Source organism: Suncus etruscus, chromosome 17 (assembly GCF_024139225.1).
Source record: "Suncus etruscus isolate mSunEtr1 chromosome 17, mSunEtr1.pri.cur, whole genome shotgun sequence".
In the NCBI taxonomy this organism is placed as follows: domain Eukaryota; kingdom Metazoa; phylum Chordata; class Mammalia; order Eulipotyphla; family Soricidae; genus Suncus; species Suncus etruscus.
In genome coordinates this window covers 68626003-68644029 of record NC_064864.1, presented here as the reverse complement: position 1 = coordinate 68644029, position 18027 = coordinate 68626003, and the positions used below count along the sequence as shown (strand labels likewise).

At 46.7% G+C, this 18027-nt stretch overlaps 1 protein-coding gene across 1 annotated transcript; it reads left to right on the top strand.

Moving 5' to 3' along the window:
- Positions 1-3647: 3647 nt before the first annotated feature.
- Positions 3648-16524, top strand: LOC126033479 (survival motor neuron protein-like). Its single transcript, XM_049790451.1, has 2 exons — positions 3648-3677; positions 15268-16524. Exons 1-2 carry the CDS (start codon positions 3648-3650, stop codon positions 16132-16134), a joined length of 897 nt encoding a protein of 298 aa, XP_049646408.1. The 3' UTR covers positions 16135-16524.
- Positions 16525-18027: the final 1503 nt, after the last annotated feature.

Sequence of the window (18027 nt, the reverse complement as noted above, 5' to 3'; positions counted from 1 at the left end):
TGAGCATGGAGCCAGGAGTAACCTCTGAGCACTGCCGGGTGTGACCAAAAAAAAAAAAAAAAAAAAAGATGGAGCAAAGTGCCATTGAACGGTGCGAACAAAAAGGGCTTCTTTTCTTCCAGTTTCTGGAAATTTCTCACAGGGGTTTTATTTGCCATTTAATGATGTTCTAAATTTGACTTATTGGCTTGTGTTTGTCTCCCCCCTTCCTCTGTAGGTATTTTGAGTAGAAATGGGGTGTGGGAGGTGCCAGCAGAGGGGCTAAAAGGACATGGGCAGAGTCTGTGCCCCACGCACAGAATTCCTGCAGCAAGAATACAGGGCCACACAGTCCACTTCGATCAATCAGACTCCCGACATTCGGCCTTAGTTGGACTGACTGGCCAGGAGGGAACTTCCTTTTATATTTTTTATTTTTTTCAAACTTTATTTAAGCACTGCATTTACAAAATTATTTATTATTAGATTTCAGCCCTACAATGTGCACCATCCTTCACCAGTGCACCCTTCCTGCCATCAGTGTCTCCCATTTCCCTCCTACCCACACCCTTGCCTCACCCCTGCTTTGCTTTAGGCAGGCAAACTTTCTAATCTGAGCAAAGTCCAGGGATCCACCGAGTTCCTTCTCCTTCCTGCCAGTCAAAAGGTGGTGTGTATATGTGTGTGTCTTTGTATCTGTCTGTTGGTCTGTCTGTATGTTTGTGTCCATCTGTGTGTCTGTGTGTGTTTGCTGTGTCCATCTGTATGTGTATGCTTGAGTGTACATGCGTACATGCAAGGGCATATGTGTATACACACCTGTGTATGTGTGGACACAGCATGAACACAGATGTATATGTATGAATATACATGTGTATGATTTAGCATGTGTAGAAGTGTAGGTGCATCTGTGCCCCTAGCCTGGCCCCCAGCGGGGGTTTAAAGAGCAGTGGGGGGGGGCAGAGATATAGCATGGAGAAAAGATGTTTGCCTTGCATGCAGAAAGTTGGCGGTTCGAATCCCGGCATCCAATATGGTCCCCTGAGCCTGCCAGGAGTGATTTCTGAGCCAGGAGCTCTTTGTTGAGCACTGCCAGTGTGACCCAAAAACTAAAAAAAAAAAAAAGAGTAGTGGGGGGGGTTTGCAGACACCCTCAGGCCCCACCTTGGTCCATAAAGGATACCTCTTCTCCTCTGTGTTCCCAGTGAAGGAAGCTGCATGATGGAGGCCCAGGAACTGGCCAGGGACACTCAGGGCAGTGGGGACAAGTCCCTCTGGACTGGCCTAGTACATATCTCCTGCTGCCAGCACCAGTGAGCCCTTTTCCACAGGAGTGAGCCGGGCTATGAAGCATCCAGCAGGATCGGAGTGCAGCCTGACTGCTGGTCCAAGCAGGCCTATTTCTGGCAGGTTATTTCGGATGCCGAGTGTGGGAAGGAAGGCAGGAAAAGATCTTTGGGAAGCCACAGGGCTCCTCACACCAGCCCCATTAGCAATAGGCAGCACCTGGCAGCTGGTGGTGGTGCTGGCTATGCCCATGTTCAGGGAGACGTCCAGGAAGCAGGTCCCAGGTTACCGCAAGGGCCAGACTCTCAGTTTGCATTCAGGAGCTGAGGGGCATTGGCAGAATATTGTGCCGTGAGTATCTCAGCCTTCTGTTCAGATGGGAAGACTGAGGGTACTGCTGGCTCTTGGGGCTGCTTCTCTGTCCCTCCTAGGGTCAGGCGAGGACCCCCGGGGTCAAGGCACCTGCGGTTTCTTGGTATCTGGCCCGGACAGGTGCATTGTACCGATCTTCCATGCCTCTGCCCTTCCTTTTGTGACAGACTGCTTAGGGCTTCTGGAAACTTTTCTAGGGCCATGCAGTGCCAGGGAAGGAATTTGGGTGGGGTTTTCAGAGCTCCTGAATCTCCTGGTAGTGTTTGGGTAACCAGATGGGGTGCCATGGGTGCATGGTACCACCTTAGGTTGATAATGCCTTAGGTTGCAAATGCCTGGGGGCCCAGCAGGGAGGGGCTGGGAAGTCCCCTCCACTCTGTGCTCTCAGCCCTGTGCCCCTCTATGCCTGCAGTGCCCTAACTCAGCCTGACCCTCCTTTCCTTTCTCTTGAGTCTTTGCCGAAGCCTGGCTCTGGGCTGAGCTGTCTGTGGTCAGCGACCGAACAGACAAACCACAGGGAAAAAATAGCTTTTCCCTGAGTGATTTTATAATCTCTGTGGTTTGGGCCTTACTGAGACCCCAGAGCTGACATAGGGTGGGGTCATGAGAGGGATCCAGGTTTAGTGGCAGTCAGGCCAAAATAGGGGTGTAGCAAGGGTGGGCTATAGAAGATGTGTTCTGGGGAGACAGTGGGGGCCCCCAGAGGGCAGAGCTTGACAGTGATCCCCCCACGCCATTCTGCCCCCCCTTCTACACTCTGTACCCCTGAGGCTCTGTCCTGAGGCACCCCATTCTGCAGTTCAGTGGGGGGGGATGCTGCTGGGAAACCAGGCCCTCGGTTGGCGTCTGGAACATTCGGATCCAATTCCTTGGTTCCCATGAACTTCTGAACCTCTAGGACGTTCTGAACAAAAGCATTATTGCTTGTTTACTTTTGTTTTGGGGTCACACCCAGATGTGTTCAGGGTTTCTCCTGAATTTGAGTTCAGGGATTAAGCCTGACAGTGCTCTGGGGGACTATAAGGGGTGCCAGAGATGGAATTTGGCTCAGCTTTGTATGAGGGGTTATGACCTGCATATGATTGTTCCAGCCCTAGAATGCAAACATTCTAATTAATTAATCAATAAGTCATCAATGAATTAATAAATGTTTTTGGGCTACACTCAGTGATGCTTAGGGGTTACTGTTGGCAGGGTTCAGGGGACCATATGGGATGCTAGGGATTGAACCTGGGTTAACTACTTGCAGAGCAAGTATCCTTCCAGCTGTGCTATATAGTCCCAGCCACCCCCCACCTCATGCTTTCAAGCATTTTGATTAGAATGCCCTTTCATCAGGAAGTCCCAGCATTCTGTTGGGAGACCCATTAAGCCAATTTGGTCCTTTTATCAATTTTCTGTGCAGCTCTGGCCAATCATTCTCAATGTTTCCATTTCCATTTGACTAAAATTCTTTTCCTGGAGATCAATCCCTTCACAGAGGCACAGAGGAGCCTGTTTTCTAACCACCCTTTAATCCGTCTCCTAATGAGCTAAGTTGGGTCTGGGAGGCCCCCAGGAGGTTTCTGGGTTAGGTGATACCTGGGGGGCATTTCTGAGCTCAGTCCTATAGGAGTGGGAATGATGTGGGTGGGAAGAGGGGCCTGGGCTGAGGAGTGTCCTCAGACAGGGAGGGTGGAGGTGAAGGTTAAAGCACCCCAGGAACATCATGTGGCCCAGTCCTGGTAGTCTGCCCTTCTGCCTCTAGGCTAACCCAAGTTCCAGAACATTCTAGCTGACAATGCAGAGAAGCTCCACTCCCCAGTCTCAGCTAGAAGGGTCTGGGGTGCTTTGGTCTCCCCCTCTCTCATTCCCCCTCAGTCCCCCCCCTCTCTCTCCTTCACTCTCTTCCCCTCTCTCAACCTCTCAATGCTGACATCTCTTCTGTGAACCCATACCTTCTTTATTGTGTTCAGCCCCTAAATCTCGATGCCTTTGGTGGGCTGGTGCTCTGGCTGGAAACATGAGCCATGGTGAGAACTCGGTCAGTGCAGCTAGTGGTGAGTGTCTACCCCTGAATGCTTATGACCATGAAAGGAACAGGGCAAAGTGGGCTCTCAGGCTCCAACCCTGAGAGACCCACAGACTGGACTGTACAGGGAAACCAGGTTCTAGGAAACCATGCAGTGAATTGGTGACCAGGAGTAGGGGGCGAGGACTGGGGGTGGGGAGAAAGGGATCCCCTACACTCACTGTACTATGATCATACCCTGACCTTGACTATCTACCATATCCTGACCATCCTGGTACCATCACCTGCTCTCCCTGGATGAAGGGGTTGTCGCTGGTGGGCAGGGACAAGAACAGCTTCTGATTTTAATATGTATTTCTGCTTGAATTCCAGTCACAACCACACACTCATTTATCAAGCATCATGTCCTAGGGATGGGGACACAAGTCTGGCCCTGCCCTGAGGCATCCATCTCTGCTCCACTCTCCTCCCCATCTTGCCATTTTTGTCCCCCACTTTCTACAGGGCAAAGATCTGAGGGTGTGATTGGGGGTCTCAGGAGTAAGATGTCAGAGTAGGTTGAGGTCTCAAATGATGATTCGCAGCTCAGCTCTTGGGAGCTGCTGGTCTCCCTCTGCTGGATGGAGCCCTAGAGTGGTCACCTACCCTCAACGTGTCCGCCAGACCCCTCCTAGGCAACAGGGGGTGGGAAGTGGATGCAGAGATGCTTTCTGGGACTGCTGTGTAGATGCAAGCCTGTCCTGTCTGCTGTGTGATGGAAGCTGGCCCATCTATTCCATCTGCGACTCTGGCCTGTCTGCTGGGTATCTGGAACTCCAGCCCATCTGCTGTGTCTTGAACCCGGGCTTGACTGCTGTGTCTGGGAGTGCAACAGTTCTTGGAAGCCAAGTGAGAGAGCATATCCTACTGACCACTGATCACATATTATACTGATTTGTGGATTATGGGTGGAACTCATATACCCAGTCCATCCTCTCAGCATCCCCAACCCTCCTCTGCTCCTATGGGAAACTTCAGACAGCACTGCCCAAAGTTGTTTCAGTGGCCCAGGGATTTTATGACTTAGAAGTTTCCTAGGGGGAACCCTCTGCTACATTCAACCTTTGACCTTCAACCTCTCTGCGGATCTGGACTGAGATAGAACCATGTTTGTGTTGGGGGCCTGAAAGACGGCACCCCAGTGTCAAGGATGCTGAGCCAGCAGGAAGGCAGGAGGGAGGCCCCTAGAGCTCCGGCAGACATGAAGGTGTCCTGGTCACTGAGTGCTTTGGGAATAGATGCCTTCTCCAGTGACTGCTGCCCAATTTGATGGTAGGTCATTAGTGGTGTCCAGTGAGGGCAGTGGTTGGATGGAGAATGAATGGAGTGATGGATGGAGGATGGATGGAGTAATGGATGGAGGCGCTGCTGCTAATGACTGTTGGGGTTCGTTTGGGAGACGATCGCAGCAATCATCAGACAATCAGCAAATCAGCGGATCTGATGGTCAGCAGATCGTCGGAGAGTCAATCACTCTATGTGCTAGTCAATAATTCATTGCTTCTATTTAAAGGTGGAGACCTGCATTCTCTTGAACAGAAGAGAAGCCAGATGGCGGCAGTGGGGTTCCACCTTTAATTCTTGCGTTCAGTCCCTGGCACAGTTCTGCCTCTCCAACGCCCCCACCCCCCAGGTTGGAGGGAGCCTGAGACTGACCCCAAATTCTCAACATATAGAGCATTTTCCTTGGGTTTGAGAGATTGGTGAAGAGATTGGGGCTTAACCATGCTACCAATGTAGGGGGATGGGATCAGCCTCGGGACCACTTGGTCTCTCAGCCCCATAACCTCTGAGTCATGGCCATGTACAAAAACTGACCAACCAGAAGAACTTCCCCAGATAGGTGAAGGGGTCTCACCTGGTTCTCCTGGACACACCTGCAGGATTTAGTGGCTGTATTTTGGCCTGGCCCATCTTAGCTATAAGCTATCTTCCTCACTTGACTCTCCAGTGATCTCAAAATTATTAAACCAAAACTTATTAAGCAGAACAAAGTAATTTTGTTATTAAACATGTATTAAAACAAAAAACTCTATCTTCCTTCATGGATTCATGAAATGGTTGTTCTTACAGAATCATCTTCCAGAGACAGCTGTATCTATTTCTGGAGTTTTCTCCCCCACCCCAAGTCTCTGTTTATTCCTGTGCCAGTCCTGAACCCCTAATTATAGGCTTCGCAGTAAGTGCTAATGGTGGGTGACCCTGCCCTCACATGCCTAGTCTTTCTGGGGCTCTCCTGGCCAGCAGAGCTGTTTTTGTTCTTTAAAAAGTAAGAACTTTTTAATCCATCTGCCTAGCTCCAAGGAGAACAAACAAATCAACACCCAAACCCCGCCTCAAAACCTTGGTGTTGGTTGTGACGGTTGTTAAGTAGCTGCCAAGGGTGGTGGATTCACTCAGGCAGACCTGGGCTAAGTGACTGAGAGATAGTGAGTCTCCTCACGAGCACAGCAGGCCTGTCTCTTTCTCCAAAATTAAGTTCTAAGGGGAAAAATATAAGAAGCAAGTGTGAACATATAGAATAATTACTATATGACAGTTCTTTATGTACTGTTGTGGTGTTTCACCTTCTTTTTCCCCTTCGTCTCTCAAACCAAGGATGAAAGCCTCTAGAAGGACTCCGCCCATTACCGGAGTATCTGATTCTTTTTTTCTCCAGGTTATTACTTTTCTCTTCTTCAAACAAAACCGCATAATTTGAACTATTAGTCCCGCCTCCCAATTGGGGGGGATAAGGGAGGTACCAAGACCAAATAGGTATAAGACCACTAAGTAGTAAGCTAGGCACAGAGGGGACCCACTTATTCTAGCAGCCCCGGGGGTAAGGGAAGAGGTTATGGGAAGAAGGACGGTAACGGAGGTGGAGGGAGGACAAGTCGGTGATGGGAATTCCCCTGATTTTATGTTAATATGTACCTAAAATATTGTCAATGATATGTAAGCCACTGTGATTAAAATAAAAATTATATTTAATAAAAAAAGAATAATTACTATTCAATCGCACACACATCTCTAGGGCTTGTGGATTCTACATTTGTGTTAGAGAAGGAACACAAGGAGGGTGTAAGATGCTCCTTTTTGCCAAGGCACTTCTAGTGAAAGGAGGGACGAAGAAGCAGAGCTGAGGAGACAAAGGTAGGAGAGGGGGAAGCCCTCTCACTGTGAAGAGTTTTAGATTTGTTCCTCCATGTTTCTAGGTGTTTGATATTTCCCTGCCAAGAACAAAGGGAATAAAAGAAGAGATCCAGTTCCAATATGAAGGGTCCTTCGCATCTTTGGGGACTGAGCCATAACTTTCAGGGAGGCTTGCTTCTCCTCAGCCTGAAGGAGCCCTATGAGAGACTCTGCTGAGGGCCACTCAGGAGTGTTCCTGGTTGCTAATGCACCTCCTTCATAGTTGTGAGACTATACCAAGCGGCATGAACAGGGGCAAGAATGAACCTCAAGGCCCTTGCCCAACCTCAAGACCCTCGTCTCCCGCATGCCAAAAACATTCTCCTACAACTTCCTCAGAATGGAAGATCCCAGAAAATACCATTAGAACAGCACCTCTACAGGACAAGGGAATGTTTTCTTTCTACCTTGACTACACCTCTCATGAATCTGATTGAGCTCAGTCCACAGGGAATGGCAATTTCAGAACCTGATTTATGGGACTGTCCCTGTACTTCCTGCCTCAACAAGATGTGAGAAGCCATTTCAGAACTGAGTGATGCTTGAAATTCAATCTCCCTCAGAGACTTCTGAGGGAGACTTAGAAAAAGGGGTTTCTGAAATGGGGAAGGGGGAACTTCTAATCCAGGGCAGGCCCGAGCAGGATGGAGCAGGTCTGGAGTGCCAGGAGCTGGGCATGTGCCACCAGGCCCCTTCAGTTTGATTCTTTACAGTATCTTTCTCTCCATATCCAGAGAACAAGCATCATAGGAAACACCTATCTTCATGAGGAGAACCTGTCTCTGCCCCTGAGTCCCTTTATCTGCTCAATTCCTCCTTGTGGAACATTCTGGGTCTTTCAGAAAAAACTGAAATTGCTGGAGAAGGAGTCAGTTTTCTGACATCCCTGTGGATCCACAGGGACTGACATTGACGGAAAGTGCCCACAAGCTGGCTGGGGTTCCCTACAGGGCTGAGACACTCCCTGAATGTCTCAAGAGTCTCAAACATTCTCCACATTTTCACTTCATGGTCTTTCTCTGATAGGGGGCATGTCTGTTCAGTACTGGCTGAGTCTTCACACAGGCTTCTATCTTGGCTCAATCTGACATTACTTAGTTTTTTTTTTTTTTTTTTTTTTTTTTTTGGTTTTTGGGCCGGTGCTCAGGGGTTACTCCTGGCTGTCTGCTCAGAAATCGCTCCTGGCAGGCACGGGGGACCATATGGGACACCGGGATTCGAACCAACCACCTTTGGTCCTGGATCGGCTGCTTACAAGGCAAACGCCGCTGTGCTATCTCTCCGGGCCCTTAGTTTGGGTTTTTTGATTGGTCACAAGACAAATGTTCAATATGGGGGTATGCAGGAGGGATGTCCCAGGTTATTTGCTGTGGGGTGCTAGTGCCAGATTTCAAAGACCTGTGATCTGGTGCTGGCTGATTCTGCCTACCTGTTCTGCCTCAATATTAGTCAAGTATGCGGCCCTTTTTTGGGAAGAACCCATCTTAAAGCTGATGCCTACAAGTCACTTTTCCTGACCTAGACTGGGGTTGGGTGGATGCATGTGCCTTGTGGGAAACATTTCCAGAAAAAGTCTCTGAGGAAAACAGGAGGCCTGACTGACTTATCAGCCATAATCACGAAGGTGAGCAGAGTGGGGCATAGAACATCATCTGTTTGTTTTCTTCTCAGTCTTCCTGTCAGAGTGAACTTTGAGACACTCAGTTTTGTCCATTGAGGACAGATGAAGGGCCCATGTGTGTGAAAGTGACAAGAAGGTCACTAAAACAATGACCTGGCTGTGACCCAGGAGGTCCTAAACCTGGTTCCTTTCGGACTCCTTGAACTAGAGTACCTGACTATCACAGACTACTGACACCTTCAGTCCATCTCATTTCTGGGTCACCCACATCTCCTCAGCTGCCAAATAACAGCATTCTACTTCAAAACACCTCTTTCACATGCTCTCCGGATGTGGGCAAGTGGCCCTCTGGATGCTTCCTGGCTCCCAGGATGGCTTGTATCTTTTGGATCTTGTGAAGGGCTCTGCTTGCTTTCCTCAAAATGCAACCAGGATTTCTCTCCTCCCCTATTCTAGAACTTTCTATAACTTTCTGTTTATCAAAACCAGAAAGCCTAACACTTCTTCAAGCCTCTCTTCCAACTTGTTCCCTCTCAGGCCCCTCAGGACAGTGAATTCTAGTCACTCTGGCCTGGCTGTAGTCCCTTTCAACCCAAGCGTTTTTCACAAACACAGCTTCCTAAAGCAGGCCCCACTTTTTCTGAGACTGAATTTCATCCCTCAGATCCTGGCTCAGCCCTCAGCGCCTCACAGAACATTCCGGAGCACGTCTTGTTGGTGTTTCGCTCTTCCTTTCCATTAACACAGCATTCCTAGCAGCAATAGTTTATGCTTCTTATCAACTGGCTGGTTTCCTCATTTGGTATCTATTTCCTCAGTGAATTGTCAGTTTGGTTGGGGGCCAGGGGGCAGGAAATGTGCTTTTTCCTTCACCCATAAATATTTAGAATGAGCCAGGCAAGTGGTGGATCACAGACATATTTAAGGAATAAACGAATGACTGGGTGGGAGAAATGACTAGCAGCCGAGCTGATAGAGGGAGAGGAGAAGAGGGGGGGGGAGAGAGAGAGAGAGAGAGAGAGAGAGAGAGAGAGAGAGAGAGAGAGAGAGAGAGAGAGAGAGAGAGAGAGAGAGAGAGAGAGAACTTAGCATATTCCAAAGTTTTGGTGTACATTTGCAAAAGGGGCTAGGAGAGTTGCAGAGATGGGTACCCTCAGCAGCCTACTCTGTCACCCCCTCTCTGTGGAGGCCATCCCCTAAAACCTTTGTGGAAAAGCTGCCCGGTTTGAGGGTGAAAGCTGTTTGGTGATTGCAGCCTTAAACAGTGTCCCCCTTCCCAAGGAAACAATTTATTTCCTTGGTTCTCCTTTGCAGGGTTTGGGGGTCCCTCTGGGAGAAGGGCTATGTCTAAGGAACCAGCACCCTCAGTCACTGACCTGGGGACATAGACAGTGCCCATAGCCCAGTGGGTCTGGAATTAAGTTTGCGTTAGCAACTCTCTGAGCTATGTTTCTCACACATATCCTCATGACCCCCGAGACAGTCTGGCTCAGCCCGAACCCGTGAGCAGTGATTTGACATGACAGATGATGGTCCACAGGTCTCTTGAGACTGGGGTTTATAGACACGCAGAATCTGCAGTCTGGTGGGAGTGGGGTGGGGCAGGGGAACCTTAAAATAGTTTTCTTGTCTCTGTTTTTTTTTTCCCCTCTTAAGAATTCTTGGCACTTTTTAGAAACATGGTTGACAACATGGAACATTTCTTTTTTTTTTAAATGGATATTTAAAATTTTTTAAAAATAAATTATTGAATTAAATCACCATGAGATACACAGTCCCAAAGTTGTTTATGATTGTGAGGCCAGAGTGATAACACACTGAAAAGGACATTTATTCTGCACATGACCAATCTGGGTTAGATCCCCAGCATTCCATATGGTCCCCTGAGCACAGAGCTGGGAGTAACCACCGAGTGCTCATAAACATAAAAGTTCTTCATGATTGAGTTTCAGTCATGCAATGTTCAACACTTTTCATCAGTGTATATTTCCCACCACCAGTGGCCCAGTTTCCATCCTGTCCTCCTCCCTGACCCCGGCCTACCTTTGTGACAGACAATTTTCTTCTTTTCCTCAATCTCTTCCTCCTTCTCTCCCCTTCTCTCTCTCTGCTCTTCTCTCTCTCTCATACACACACACAGAGTCTTTCTCAGGTTCTGTGGTTTGAAATATTGCTACTGTAGGGGTACCATGCTTATCCCTTTCCCTTCTTCCAGCCCCCAGTTCTTGTCCAGAGTGATCATTTCCAACCATCATTGTCCTAGTGCTCCCTTCTATGCCCTAACTGCTCTCATGGGACATTGCTTAGTGAGCCAGGGCACTCTTGAGCCAAAGCAGACAGGAGCCTGAAGACAAGTTCCTACTTGTTCCTTCTGAAGCCAGATTCCTACAGAGCACTGGACAAAGTGTTGGGTTTGAAGCTCAGAACTGGCCTCATTCAACTTAGGACACATATTTTTTGTGAATGTTTCAGTTTTGGGATCCGAATTGAGCACTGTGAAGGGTCCCTGGTGAGCTCATCTATTCATTCATTCATTCATCCAGCAAATAGTGGTAGCTGGGCCCCCTGGCAGGACCCACAAGCAGAGCCTCTGCCTGACACTCATAGACTCTGCCTGTGAGATGAACTTGAGGAAGGGTCCAGTGAGTGACAGGCTGGGAGGACCTTGGTGCACCATGGACAAGAGCACTTTTCGGGGACAGCAGAGAAAACCAATAAGGCAAATACAAGAATCAAGGCCTCTCCAGGTCTGGAGAAAGACCTTACTCATTGCCCACTGGTCCCCATCTCCTCACTGATTTGAGTTTAACTTGGGTATAAGACTGCCTTGGGGCGGGGAAGGTGGCGCTACAGGTAGGGTGTCTGCCTTGCAAGTGCTACCCAAGGAAAGATCGTGACTCCGGTTCGATCCCCTGGCGTCCCATATGGTCCCCACAAGCCAGGGGTGATTTTTGAGTGCTTAGCCAGGAGTAGCCCCTGAGCATCAAATGGGTGTGCCCCCCCCAAAAAAAAGACTGCCATACATAACTCCATACATAAACTGCCATACATAAACTCCAACCCTGTGTCTATGTGCAGGGTGGATGGCTGAAGGGTACCTGCAGTCCCTTTCCTCCAACAGTTTGGGCAAAGAAGAATCCTTCCCTTCCTTCTGGATAGAGATATGATGGCTGGAACTCTGCAGCCTTCTAGTGGCAGGAAACAGACAGCCTGGTTTGGATGTCCCTAGATGGGGACTGATTCCCCAACCTGGGGGGATCTTTGGGATTTAGATTTTGCCCCTTTCACCATGAGTTCATACCTCCATAGTGCATCTGTGCCTCCAACTTATACTTACTTTAAATCTACCCTTGAACTGGGGCCCTACTATCAAGGGGGTTAAGTGAGGGCTGGGGTCCCCAATCCAGGGTCTCTTTCTGGTGACCAGCTGCTCACAGAGAGAATGTGAGATGGAATAGGGAATCTTTAGGGTCTAGCCTCAGACGATCCCTCTTGCCCTTTGCATCAAAAACCCCCGTTCCACCCTGCTCAGTGTGGTCGCAGCTGGGGCCTTGGTCCACCGATGTGCCCTGGTTCTGGTTCCTTCCATCCTGGGGGCCCTCCCACTACCCCCCACAGTTCATCTCTACTGGAGTAGCCAAGCAACGCCCCAGATCTCCAGCCGAGGGCCTGGAGCCATGGCTGGAGCAGAACCAGGCTTTTGAGTTCCTGTTGGACTAGCTGCCAGAGCCCCCTCATTTGGGGATGCAGAAAACAGGAGGGCACTGGAGTTCACTGCCAAGGTAATTGAGTGAAGAGGAAACGACATTCCAGTTGCTGAGCTGCACAAGACACTTATCACAGGCCAGGCCAGGCCAGTGCTCAATTGCCAGAAGTTAAGCAATGGCTATATTCCAGGAGTATCCGGATGAACTGACCAATGGGCTCAGGTTCCTTTAAGTGAACTGACCAATGGGCTCAGGCGACTTCAAGTAAACCAATCAGGAGCATCCAGATAGTATCCTGCAGCCTTCTAGAGTCAGGAGGCAGAGAGCCTCATTAGGATGTTCCTAGATGGGGAGAGATTCCCTCACCTGGGTGGGGGAGACTTTGGTATTTAGATTCTGCCCCTTCCACCTGAGCCAACGGGCTTAGGAGCCTCCAAGTGAACAAACCAATGGGCTCAGAAGCTTCCATGTGAACTGACCGATGATCTCAGAGCCTTCAGATGAACTCACCAATGGGCTCAGGATCCTCCAATGAACAGACTAATAGGCTCAGAAACCTCCAAGTGAAAGAACCAGGTGAACTGACCAATGGGTTCAGGAGTTTCCAGTGAGCCGACCAATGGGCCAAGTCACTAAAGTGAATTTATTAAAAATAAGGATATGAGGAAAATAAGAAAATAAATGTTGTTGAAAATAAACTTGCATTTCCCTGGAGCCTTCCTTGGAGGTGAGTTGATACGCCCGGAAAGGGGGAAGCCGCTGAACTCTGCTGGAACTCAGATGCCAGCACCTATCTCTGACTGTCTCCTGTGCTGTGCTGCATTCTTGGCCTGATTTCATCCTGTGTGTGGCTTCATCTGTGCACGGCTAGCCTTCCCTGGAGGTGAATTGATATACCCAGAGAGGGAGGAGCCAGAGGAGCACGGCCGCTCTGCTTCGCTAGGCAGCCGTGCACATCAATTAGCCAATGAATACAACCACAACGCGTAGAAAAACTCACAATACAAGTGTGACAATGGGGAAACAATGCAGGCCAGTGCCAGACATAGAGAATGAAGATGGCAACTCAGATGACCAGAACATGGCCAACTAACTAGTCAGTCTCTCAGATAAGGAATTTAGAGTCGAAATATGGAAGATGTTTCCTGCGTTAGCCTTGGACGGACCGCGGTTCGATCCCCCGGTGTCCCATATGGTCCCCCAAGCCAGGAGCAACTTCTGAGCACATAGCCAGGAGTAACCCCTGAGCGTTACCGGGTGTGGCCCAAAAACCAAAAAAAAAAAAAGAAATATGGAAGATGTTCAAAGAACTCAAAGAAAGTATAGAAGAGAACACTAATAAGAATCAAGAGAATATGAAGATAGAAATGAGAAAACTCCAAACTGAAATTTCAGGTCAAATAACAGGTCTGAAAAACTCAGTAGATGAATTGAAGGAAACCATGGATGCGCTTTCCCATGGGTTAATAGCAGCTGAGGATAGAATTAGTACACTGGAAGATGAGATAAATAACAACTCCATACAGCAGAAGAGATTGGAAAGAAGCCTTAAAGCAAATGATCAAACAATGGGAAAATTACTCAAAGAATGGGAACAGATGAAAATAGAAGTCTATGATAAGCTCAACAGAAACAACTTAAGAATCATTGGAGTCCCAGAGACCCAGAGCTAAAGAATACATGCGATCAAATCCTGCATGCCCGAATAGTACCAACTAAAAGAGACCCCAGAAAAAACACCCCGAGACACATCCTAGTCACAATGACGAATCCCACACACAGATAGAGACAGAATTCTGAAAGCAGCAAGATCAAAAGAGAAATTACATTCAAGGGAACATCCTTAAGATTTACTGCAGACCTGTCACCTAAAACACTCAAGGCCAGAAAGCAGTGGTGGGACATAGTGACAAAACTCAATGAAATAAATGCTTAGCATAGAATACTGCACCCAGCAAAACTCACTTTTAGGTTTGAAGGAACAATACATGGTTTCACAGACAAACAACAGCTCAGAAACTTTACAGACTCAAACCAGTCTTAAAAGAAAAACTGAAAGACCTACTTTAAGACAAGACTGACCAACAGACACACCAAACTTTGATATAAAGATGGCACTAAATCCCAGGACAATTCTTTCTCTCAATGTCAATGGACTAAATGCACCAGTTAAGAGACACAGAGTGGCTAAATGGATCAAAACACTCAATCCAACCTTCTGCTGCCTACAAGAAACACACCTGAATAGTCAGAACAAACATAGACTCAAAATAAATGGCTGGAGGAAAATCATCCAAGCAAACAACACCCATAAAAAAGCTGAAGTGACCATACTAATATCAGATGATGCAAACTTTATACTCAGGAAAGTTGTAAGGGACAAAGATGGGCAATTTGTATTAATCAAAGGACATGTACAGCAGGAAGAAATCACTCTCCTAAACATATATGCACCGAATGAGGGGCCAGCAAAATATTTAATACGATTGTTGACAAATCTGAAAAATAATATCAATAACAACACAATAATTGTGGGAGACCTCAACACGGCATTGTCAACACTTGATAGGTCAACCAGACCGAAACCCAACAAGAATATACTAGACCTGAAAAGAGAAATGGAAGAAAGAGGCCTAGTAGATATATATAGGACACTCCACCCCAGAAACCTGGATACACATTCTTCTCTAATGTACATGGGACATTCTTCAGAATAGACAACATGCTAGCACATAAAACATACCTCCATAATATCAAAGGGATAGAAATTTTGCAGGCTACCTTCGCTGACTACAAGGCCCTGAAATTATATGTGAACTACAAAGGGACACAGAAGAAAAACTTTAATACCTGGAAGTTAAACAGCCTAATACTAGATAACCAGTGGGTCCGAGATGAAATCAAAAAGGAAATCAAAACCTTCCTAGAAACAAATGACAATGGAGACACAAACTATCAGAACCTATGGGACACAGCAAAAGAGGTCCTGAGAGGAAAATTTATAGCTTTGCAAGCACACATCAGGAAAGAAGAAGGGGCATACCTGAATAGCTTAATGATGCAACTCATAGAATTAGAAAGTGCGGCAGGATGGCGGCCGAGAGCAGGTGGACTCGGTGCTGTTCCGGCGCGGCACCGGCCAGAGTGATGATTCTGACATTTGGGATGATACAGCATTGATAAAAGCTTATGATAAAGCTGTAGCTTCATTTAAGCTTGCTTTAAAGAATGGTGATATTTCTGAAGCTTCAGATAAACCAAAAAGCACACCTAAAAGGAAACCTAAGAAGAATAAAAGCCAAAAGAAGAACACCAAATCTTCTTTGAAGCAGTGGAAAGTTGGTGACAAATGTTCTGCTATTTGGTCAGAAGACGGCTGCATTTACCCAGCTACTATTGCATCCATTGATTTTAAGAAGGAAACCTGTGTTGTAGTTTACACTGGATATGGAAATAGAGAGGAACAGAATCTGTCTGATCTCCTGACCTCCAACTATGATGCTCCTAATACTACAGAACAGAATGCCACGGAGAATGAAAATGAAAGTCAAATTTCAACAGATGAAAGTGAGCATTCTTCTAGATCTCCTGGAAATAAACCAAATCATATCAAATCAAAAGCTGCTCCATGGAACTCTTTTCTTCCTCCACCACCACCCATGCCAGTACCCGGGCCACGACCAGGACCAGGAAAGCCAGGTATGAAGTTCAGTGGCCCTCCACCACCCCCACCACCGCCTCACTTCCTATCCCGCTGGATGCCTCCGTTTCCTTCTGGACCACCATTAATCCCACCACCACCTCCTATATGTCCTGAGTCTTTTGAGGATGCTGAGGTCTTGGGCAGCATGTTGGTCTCTTGGTATATGAGTGGCTATCACACTGGTTACTATGTGGGTTTCAAACAAAATCAAAAAGAAGGAAGATCCTCACATTTCAATTAAGGAGTAATTCATGCAGTATTCTTTAATAGATTCAGGAAGAACTCTCCACGGAAAAGAATAGCAGTGTGTGTGCGCGCCAGAGTAGTATGAGCCAGTGTGCCTCATTCTCTGGGTCCACCATCATCTGTATTCCGCTTTTTGTGTGTGACTTGTGCTTGTCGCCAGCCTGGTATTTCTAGGGCATTATGCCTTTGAGTTACCGAACAGTGGAAATGTTGGAATATGAAATATTAATACTCAAGGTCACGGGCAAAGGAAGTCTCCAGTTGTCAAAATCGCAGTTAAGCTTATTTGTGTATTATAACTTTCCTAGTACATTGAATTTTTTTTAATATCTTTAGAAAATAAAATAAGTAATTTTTTATGTGTGACTTAAAAAAAAAAAAAGAATTAGAAAGTGCTCAACAAAAGGAACCAAAAATAGGGAGACAGAAGGAAATAACAAAGCTGAGAGCAGAAATCAATAAAGTGGAAACCCAAAAAACAATTCAAAAGATCAACAAAAGCAGAAGTTGGTTCTTTGAGAAAATAAACAAGATTGATAGACCACTGGCAAAACTAACAAAGAGAGAGAGAGAAACTTGATAACTTGTATTAGGAATGAAAAAGGAGAGATCACTACTGATATGGCAGATATTCAAAGGGTAATCAGAAACTACTTTGAGAAACTCTATGCCACTAAAAATGAGAACCTGGAAGAAATGGATAAATTCTTGGACTCTTATAATCTTCCATGGTTGAATGAAGAGGATGTAGCATATCTAAACACCCTCATCACTATTGAGGAAATTAAGACAGTAATCAAATGTCTGCCCAAAAACAAAAACCCAGGCCCAGATGGACTCACTAATAAATTCTTTCAAACCTTTCAAGAGGAACTACTACCAATCCTGGCAAGACTCTTTCATGAAATCGAAAAAACAGGAACACTTCCAAATAACTTTTATGAAGCCAACATCACCTTGATACCTAAACTAGATAGAGATGCTACAGAAAAAGAAAATTACAGATCAATATCGCTGATGAACACAGATGCAAAGAGCCTCAACAAAATCCTGGCAAATAGGATTCAATGCCTCATTAAGAAGATCATCCACTACGATCAAGTAGGTTTCATCCCAGGAATGCAAGGATGGTTTAACATCTGTAAATCTATCAATATAATACACAACATCAACAACAAGAAAAATAAAAACCACATGATTATATCAATAGAAGCAGAGAAAGCATTTGATAAGGTCCAACACCCATTCTTTTTTTTTTTTTTTGGTTTTTGGGTCACACCCGGCGGTGCTCAGGGCTTACTCCTGGCTGTCTGCTCAGAAACAGCTCCTGGCAGGCACGGGGGACCATATGGGACACCGGGATTCGAACCAACCACCTTTGGTCCTGGATTGGCTGCTTGCAAGGCAAACGCCACTGTGCTATCTCTCCAGGCCCCCAACACCCATTCTTGATCAAAACTCTCAGCAAGATGGGAATGGAAGAAACCTTTCTCAATATAGTTAAGGTCATCTACCACAAGCCAGAGGCAAATATTGTCCTCAATGGAGAAAAACTAAAAGCCTTCCCTCTAAATTCTGGCACAATACAAGGCTGTCCTCTCTCATCACTCCTATTCAACATAGCACTGGAAGTTCTTTCTATAGCGATTAGGCAAGAAAAAGATATCAAGGGAATACAGATAGGAAAGGAATAAGTCAAGCTCTTGCTGTTTGCAGATGACATGATACTCTACTTAGAAAACCCTAAAGTCTCTACCAAAAAGCTTCTAGAAATAATAAACTCTTATAGCTATGTGGCAGGTTACAAAATTAACACACAAAAATCAATGGCCTTTTGCTGTAGGCAGCTTCTGTCCTACAGCCATCAGTGAGATTTCGATGAATCCAC